At 40.2% G+C, this 7,834-nt stretch overlaps 1 protein-coding gene across 2 annotated transcripts; it reads left to right on the top strand.

Annotated features, from left to right (window-relative positions):
• The first annotated feature begins 1,955 nt into the window (after window positions 1-1,955).
• Window positions 1,956-7,754, top strand: LOC104956824 (zinc finger CCCH domain-containing protein 18-like). Of its 2 annotated transcripts, none has more exons than XM_010784374.1 (8): window positions 1,956-1,998; window positions 3,204-4,168; window positions 5,739-5,823; window positions 6,253-6,401; window positions 6,561-6,656; window positions 6,778-6,920; window positions 7,149-7,178; window positions 7,532-7,754. In XM_010784374.1, exons 2-8 carry the CDS (start codon window positions 3,215-3,217, stop codon window positions 7,680-7,682), a joined length of 1,608 nt encoding a protein of 535 aa, XP_010782676.1. In that variant the 5' UTR covers window positions 1,956-1,998; window positions 3,204-3,214; the 3' UTR covers window positions 7,683-7,754. The 2 variants fall into 2 exon arrangements, with proteins under 2 accessions (XP_010782676.1, XP_010782675.1); XM_010784373.1 differs by having other exon boundaries at window positions 1,964-2,161; window positions 7,532-7,751.
• Window positions 7,755-7,834: the final 80 nt, after the last annotated feature.

The following is a 7,834-nucleotide window of genomic DNA, read 5'->3' as shown; positions in this document are numbered from 1 at the left end:
AGAACCGCAAAACACCCAAACATTTATTGGTACATCGGTACTGAACGAAAGACTGTAAACTGTAGGGATCAATATACTGGTGAGAGGTGAAACATTAGACGAGATACGATATAAGAGGGTAATGCCAATACCCCGTAAGAAGGCGGGAGTAGGTTTACGGGGTAGTAGAGGACATGTCTCGGCTAACATCGGTACACAGATTCGTACATTTATATAGTAATTAGTACTAAATTTATTATAACTGAACTGACGTGAGGGAACCCCTTATGGTAAAAGATAAAGGAAGTTGTTTGCAATCCGCCAAAAGCAAGAGAAGAAGAAGAAGAAGAAACCAAACATGGAACGCACTTGCAAGACGGCGGTCGCAATTGCGCAGGTCTGTGTCGGTCTCGCTCATTTCAAACGAGCCTAGTGTCTTCCCAATAAACCATGGCTGCTTTTCAAAGTACATTTTCAACATGTCAGGTATAACTACTGTTCTGTCAAAGCAAATCCAGGTCTGATAATATGTATCATACATTTATTTAGCAAGGTTTAAAACCATGTGAATCATTTAGCTAAAGTTTAGCATGAAGGACTAAGCTAGACAGTGGTTAAACTTAAAGGTGACCTATCATGCAAAATGCACTTTTTTACGTCTTTTATACATGAATATGTGTCCCCGGTGTTCCAGGGAACTCACCAAGTGTCAGAAAACACAACACTCTCTATTTTCCTCCATACCCAAATCTCTAAAAAAGGGGCTGCAACGGATCTGATACAGACTGATCCAGATTTGAACACTTCTCTGACGTCACAGAAGTGGCGCTACGGCTATTGGGCCAACTCCACCAATCAGGAGGAGACAGCCACGGACATTGCCATTCGAAAGCGCTGGAGACGCTGTAGTACATATGCCAGGCCTGTAGATGGTGCTCTTCTCACAGAATCATCCCATGCAAAGACAGTGTTAAATTGAGCGAAATGAGGAATGGCTAAAATGCATGATCTGTTTTGTATTTTGAAAAATAAAAATTATAAATATGCCTTATATAGGTATGGTCCTACACTATATTATTCAAATATAGCATGATAGGTCCACTTTAATGAGGCACTGGAGTGGTGTAAAATGGTATTTCAAAAACATTATACAAAAGCCATCGTGCCAAAAAAGTAAAAAGCTTTGAGAAGTCATAATTTCATGTAATAGATGCAATATTATCATTTTGATTATAAAAAAAAAGAAAGAAAGATGGACCTTAAGTTTTCCACTCGTCGCACATGCTTTTTTTTGGTTATATAGTTACATACAAATACACACAGTTACAATACACATAGTTAAATATGCAAAAAATGTATTGTTGTTATTTGACTTCTTTCTCATTTCTCCTTGACTAGGACAACATAATTAAAAATGTGTCATCTTGCCCGACTCTCCCCATGTTCTTATTACACAGCTGTACAGTTTTCATTGTTCATCAACAATGTAGAAAAAAAGAACAAAGTAATGAAAATAAGTGATCAAGCATTTGACATTTAGTGTTGAACTGCCGTCCCTGACCTACCTACTCATCATCTGATGGAAGGTCACTGCTGCCATCTGGCTGTTAGAAGGGGAAAGATGCATTTTATAAAAAATGAACACTGTAGCCTATTTTATTGACTCTGCACTGTGTCTTATTATTCATAGGTCTTGCTTGCTGTAGAGGTTTTTACAAAAGCACTCTCTTTAGTTGCCTATCAGAAACTATTTTCTTTCAATTTGTTAAGTTACATTATTCACCGAAACAAACTGAACAATAAGTACTTTGTTAATAAAATATATGATACTAATATAATGATATCATAACATATAATAAAGATTGTGTTCTTTGATGAATGTGATGTAGGCTACACCGATCTGATTATGTCCTGCTGGCCACATCACGATGTGCCTCGCACGGGTCTCAGATCTGTTCTGCTTTGTTTCCAAAGCGGTTTTTTTTTCAGCCTGGATTGTCGTCTGTTGATGACGTTGAGGTAATGGCTGCTCTTGCATTGCCGTGAGGAATGCCTTTTCTCTCCACCATAGCTGTTAAATTAAACCACATGATAATATTGTAGAGTGTTAGAGAACAACACCACAGGAGAGGGGAGTTCTTACCGCAGCAGTGCCGTCTTTGAAGAGCTCCGGCAAGGCAAGGTGAATAAATGTGTGCTCGTTAGCCGCTAGCTGAGTGTAGCTGCACTTTAGCCTAAAGTTAGCTTCATAGGAGGCTGCATTGTTAACTAAAACACAGACAAGTGTTCTGCACAGTTCGCACATTGCTGGAGAAGCTGTGTCATGCCGGTTTGGTCACATTAACCGGTTAATTTGTGAAATAGTTTTAGGAATACATGGGCAGAGTTGTTGGGTGAGTGCGGTGTGGTCGCTCCTCGCATTCACGGAGAGATAAGGCCTTGTTGCCTCCTCGCGCAACCGAGCTATTAGAAGTGTGTTCTGCTGCAGGAACACTTTATATTTACGATCTCTGGCATGCTGTGTAATCATGTACACATCCTTAGATGACTTGCCCCACCGAATCCCAACGAAACATTTGAAGACGAGGGTTTGAGCTCCCAGCGTCACCACTGGCTGATCACGTTAACTTATTTGTTAGCTAGCTGGCTATTGATCACGTTTCATTTGCTGTTGAATTGGCAACGCCGGAGTTCCTCCTGTTGTCAATTATACATATTGCTATGTCTTTTCCTCATAGAAAGTTTTTTTTTTACATTAAATGATATTCCTCTTTGCAATAGACAGTTTTATTAGATTGCTAGCGAGTTTTCTTTACTCAGGCAAAGTACACATTAATGACAAACAAACACAGTTTGCTTTCGTAGACCATTATGTGATCTGTTGTATTATGAAAAGTGGGACATTCCAATCTCAATTTAAAGGTCTGGTTTGCTTATTTAGTTGGCATATATAGGGTGATAGTATGTGTAACATCTCTTGTATACAGTACTTAGTTTGTCTGATGGGTTTTAGCTGCTTGCAGTTGAACAAACTATATATAACATATATGATATGGTATGTAACCTGGCTGACGTGTACGGTTGTTCAAGTCAGGTTTTTGAATAGATTCTGGCTTGATGTTTTCATTATATAGAAAAACACAAATGTTCACCATGCAACATGTTTACTTGGGCGTTTCAATGTGACTGGTTTTCACAAACTACTATATTTCTGTTTACTCTAGAATATTCTCTAATGGATGCTCCTGAAAGCCCTACCCAATCCCCTCAGTCCCCTGAGGATGAGGAGGAGGAAGAGAAGGGCCTTTCTGACAGTGAGCTGCTGGATTCTCCTGATGAAGATGGGGTCATCTCAGACAGTGAGTTGGTCAATGAAGAGGAGAATGGGGGACTTGAGGAGGAAGAAGACATGTTGGAAAGCAGAGGAAGAGGATCGGAATTAGAGGAGGAAAGGGATGAAGACGATGAGGTTGTCCCTGATTTTGTCTCAGACCCTGAAGATGAGGAGCCTGAAGGAGTAACAGGAGGGATGGAACCTGAGGATGGGACCATTTTGCTGATTGAGGGGGATGAAGATGGTCCGCATGCAGACCAGTTGGATGGGGAGGACGAGAAGAAAGGAATGGAGCCAGAGGAGGGAGTCTTTGACACCCCGCAGTCTCCAGACTCCGAGCCAGAACAGGGCAAGAGCTTTATTGCTGAAGAAGATGAAGAAGACGGGGAGGAAGGATACGGATACAGCAAGGATGACTCATCAGATCCATTGGCAGCTGAGGTGGATGACGAAGACAAAAGTAAGGCAGTTGCAGAGAAGAGGATGAGAGCTCAGGAAGAGGAAAGGAGAAAAGCGGTGGCAGTGAGGGACCAGAAGGATGACTCTGTGTCTGTTTCCCGGGAGCTAGACGAGCACGAACTTGATTACGATGAGGAAGTCCCAGAAGAGCCCAGCATCCCTGCACCTGACGAAGAGGAAGATGAGGAAGAAACTAAAGCAGCGGTAGAAGAGGAAGAAAATGAGGACAAGAGATCTAAGAGGAGGGAGAAGAAACCTATCCTCCCCCCTTCCCCTAAAGACAGTGAATACAAGAGGACAGGCAACTCCAAAGGCCCAGAGAGGATGCGCAGAGATTCCTTCAGAGACAAAAAGAAGGAGGAGGATGATGGAGAGATTGATGAAGGGGAGATTGATGTAAGTGTTCCCAGTTTGGATGTTATACAGGGGTTTTTCTAGAAAGATATAGTATGAGGGCGCTAAAGTCACTTCCGGGCCCGCCCTCTTTCGAGCCAAAATAATGTATTATCGACGCGGAAAATAATAGTTTCTTAATGTCTTGAAGCTGCTGAGTCATATATAGCACCTCAACAAAAAATTAATTAGAGTAACGGTTTCTTTATTTCCTCTACAGACAGTTCAAATAAAGTTCATCTAATTTAGAAATCACAGTTTCAGTGTTAGCCTGCTGCCTGCCACTCGTCCACCGGCAGACCGAGCAGACATCCATCACCTATTGATTCTGAGCTCCGTAAAAACAAAGCTGCGTCGGCCATCTGACAGTCCATTCAACAAGATTTTCATATTTCTTGAGTAATTATACAGTTTTTGACGAACAGAAATATTGTTTTTCTGGCATCACATTTTACAGGGATAATCGGCATTTAGGTATGAGGGCGCACGTTAAAAGTAAGTGTGTGTGCAGTGCCCCTGTTACCCGGTTTAGACAAAACCCTGCTATATTCTTCAGTTGGGTGATTGATTGGGTGCAGGCTAATGGCAAAAAAATGCTTTCTGTATATACATGTCTTGGTAGCTGTTTTTTATAGACTGAAGTTCTGAGTTGTGTTTTGTTTAATTCATCAATACAAAACTTTTTTAAACTGTAGCTTTTGATTTTATGGACTGTTTTGGCTCGACAGTTAGATGTCCTAAACTTTCCAAGGCATTGGTCAGGGGCCTATTAGGGTCTAGTTCAATTGACCGGCATTGGCTAAAATAAAGCCGTTTTTAAATGTTGATCCTTTCCTGGATGTACTCCTCTGTGTTTTGTCCACCTCAGCCCGCTAGTCTTAATGCTCTTCTGCTCTGCAGCCTACACGACAATTTACTATAAAATACCAGTGAAAATATAGTGAATGTCAAAGATAATTTCGACTTGCAGCTTTGAATTTGGATATCCAGTTTACCAAAATAACATTTAATCCTAGATATCTCTTTTTAGTGAGCTGAGAGCAGTGTACAAAACATTCAGTATAACCTGTCCACACTGTAACATCACTGTAACAGGCAGTGGACTCAGCTTTTCTGTTATAACCCCTGCTGAATAAGTCACATTAATTACAGGAGGTGCATTCTTCTATTGATTCTTCCACATCATTCAAATCATATAAATAACTTAATAGTTTGAACCTGGACCATTAGTATGTCAGTGAAGTAGCTTGTAAACATGGGACAAAGGCTATACCTATTATTTTAATAACGGACACACATTTAATCCTCTGCATGTTCCCTGCTAAATTTATATAAGTATTGGATCAGACTCCATATCACCAGTTACTCATTAATAACGAAATTGTATTGGGATCTGGATAAAACAACTGTATTGAGACATCCATACTGAACAATATTTATAAAATAATGCATTAAAAATGTCTAAATACCATTAGTACACTAAAACAATTCCAGTATGGTGTCATCCCTAATGATTCACATGTAGGATTCGTTCAGACCTTCTTATGTGTCATGATTTGTTATGTCTGGGCAGGATGATGACCTGGAGGAGGGGGAGGTTAAAGACCCGTCAGACAGAAAGATCAGACCACGTCCCATCTGCAGGTTCTTCATCAAAGGTAGGTCTTTGTGTGTGTAAACCACACTCAGAACATGGATTGCCAGATTATTTTGTCTTACTTGCTGGTCAGATCCTTTGTAGCTTAGCCTTGTCAAAGTAAAACACTCTGAAATAAAGTATTTGACTTAAGACTGTATGTCAGTGATTGTTATGTTCTACAGCAGGGAGAGTCATTGTACTTAAAAATAGATTTTGGTTTCTTTTTCTACTGCTCATAGTAAGACATGCACTCAATTAAAAACATGGAGATTAATCAAAATGTAATTCTTTCTTAAAACACCTTATTGTTGCATCCATCATTACTCTCTAATTTGATGATTTAGTTTGTACCAAAAAAGTATGACAAAGTGGTTTCTGGTTACTCTGGGTGACTGTGCCTGTGATATCAACTGATTGTAAACCGGTTCGTTGTTTTTTTGTCCTCCAGGGAATTGCACTTGGGGTATGAACTGTAGGTTCATCCACCCTGGAGTCAATGACAAGGGTAACTATTCTCTCATCAGTAAGCCTGACCTCTTCTCACCTAATGGTGCGCCTCCTGGAGGACCACACCCACTCATACCCAACAATCCCTGGGTAAGTATTTGTTGCTTTGGTTAAACACTAAAAAACAATGTACAATTTTGGGCATTTTGAAAAAGCTGCTGTACAGATAAAACATAAAGATAAAAAAATGGACCCGAATAAAAGCATGTGAGCATTTGTACAAATATTAGGCAACTGTTCCCACGTTAGGTTGGACCTGCAGTGGAGGAGCTCCCCCCACCTCCTCCTCCAGTGGAGCCTCCTGTGGAGAGTGCCTGGGAGCGAGGTCTAAGGCATGCCAAAGAGGTAACACTAATAAGAAAATTCTCTTCATCTCATCATTAAACCGTGTTGATGCTCTCTTTCACCAACACTTATTATCAGTGTTTAATCCAGTGGTTGTGTGGTCCGGCTCTGTTTCCCATAGGTGCTGAAGAAGGCCACCATTCGTAAGGAACAGGAGCCCGACTTTGAGGAGAAGCGTTTCAACGTGACCATCGGAGAGGACGAGAGAGAATTTGACAAAGAGAATGAATTCTTTAGAGAACGCAGCTACCGCATCATCAGAGAGTATGACCTTCACATTGAACACATTGTTTTTCTGATAAAGTGTCCCTTGCACCTTTTGCTCTGTTACCTTAAAAGTACTTACATTCTTAGTCTACAATAACATCATCTTTGTATTTTTTAAGTTAGGCATTGTGAGATTTGCACATTATATAACTACAAATATATCAGTGATAAATATGAATAAATAGATTGTTCTGTCATTGATGCAAATGTCTTTTCCTCTTTCAGCGAAATGGAATTCAGAGATCCTGTATATGGGTAAGTGTAGACCAACTTGAATAACTTTAATGAAACTCACTAAGCCTTAGTCTCGACAGATGTAACTGGGAGACCAAGAGCATTGTCTTTTGTATGAAACTGTTGAAGAGGACACTGCCTAACATTTAGGTCACAGTTGAACAGACTATTAATGATTTGTGCACAGCTTTTTGGTCTATGTCTCTTGTCAGAGATGTGTGTATTGCTTATTTAAGTCAGTGTATAAGGCATCTCTGTTCTTTCTGAAAACTGAAAAAAGTCAGTCTGACTCATGAATATATAATAAACATGTATATCAAGTATTTCCCATTGCGATCCTTAAACATTAAAATAACCTTTGTGGAATATTGCAGTGACCCCTATGCTGATCCATACTATGACTATGAAATGGAGGCCCTATGGCGAGGTGGTCAGTATGAAAACTTCCGAGTGCAGTACACAGAAGCTCCTCTTCCTTACCCCTACAGTGTGAGTATCCTCCGCAGACTGCTCCGAGTGTTATAATACATCTTCAAATAAGTATAAAACACCAAGTCGAATTTGTCAAATGTATTGAACTGGTGATCACAGTTTGAACAGTTGACAGCTATAGGCCTACAGCTTTCATGCTTAAAACATAACTTGGTTTTTAAATGAAAGAGAGATCATACACGATC

Source organism: Notothenia coriiceps, unplaced genomic scaffold (assembly GCF_000735185.1).
Source record: "Notothenia coriiceps isolate Sejong01 unplaced genomic scaffold, NC01 NC01_scaffold00026396, whole genome shotgun sequence".
NCBI lineage: Eukaryota > Metazoa > Chordata > Actinopteri > Perciformes > Nototheniidae > Notothenia > Notothenia coriiceps.
This window is presented reverse-complemented; position numbering and strand designations above follow the sequence as displayed.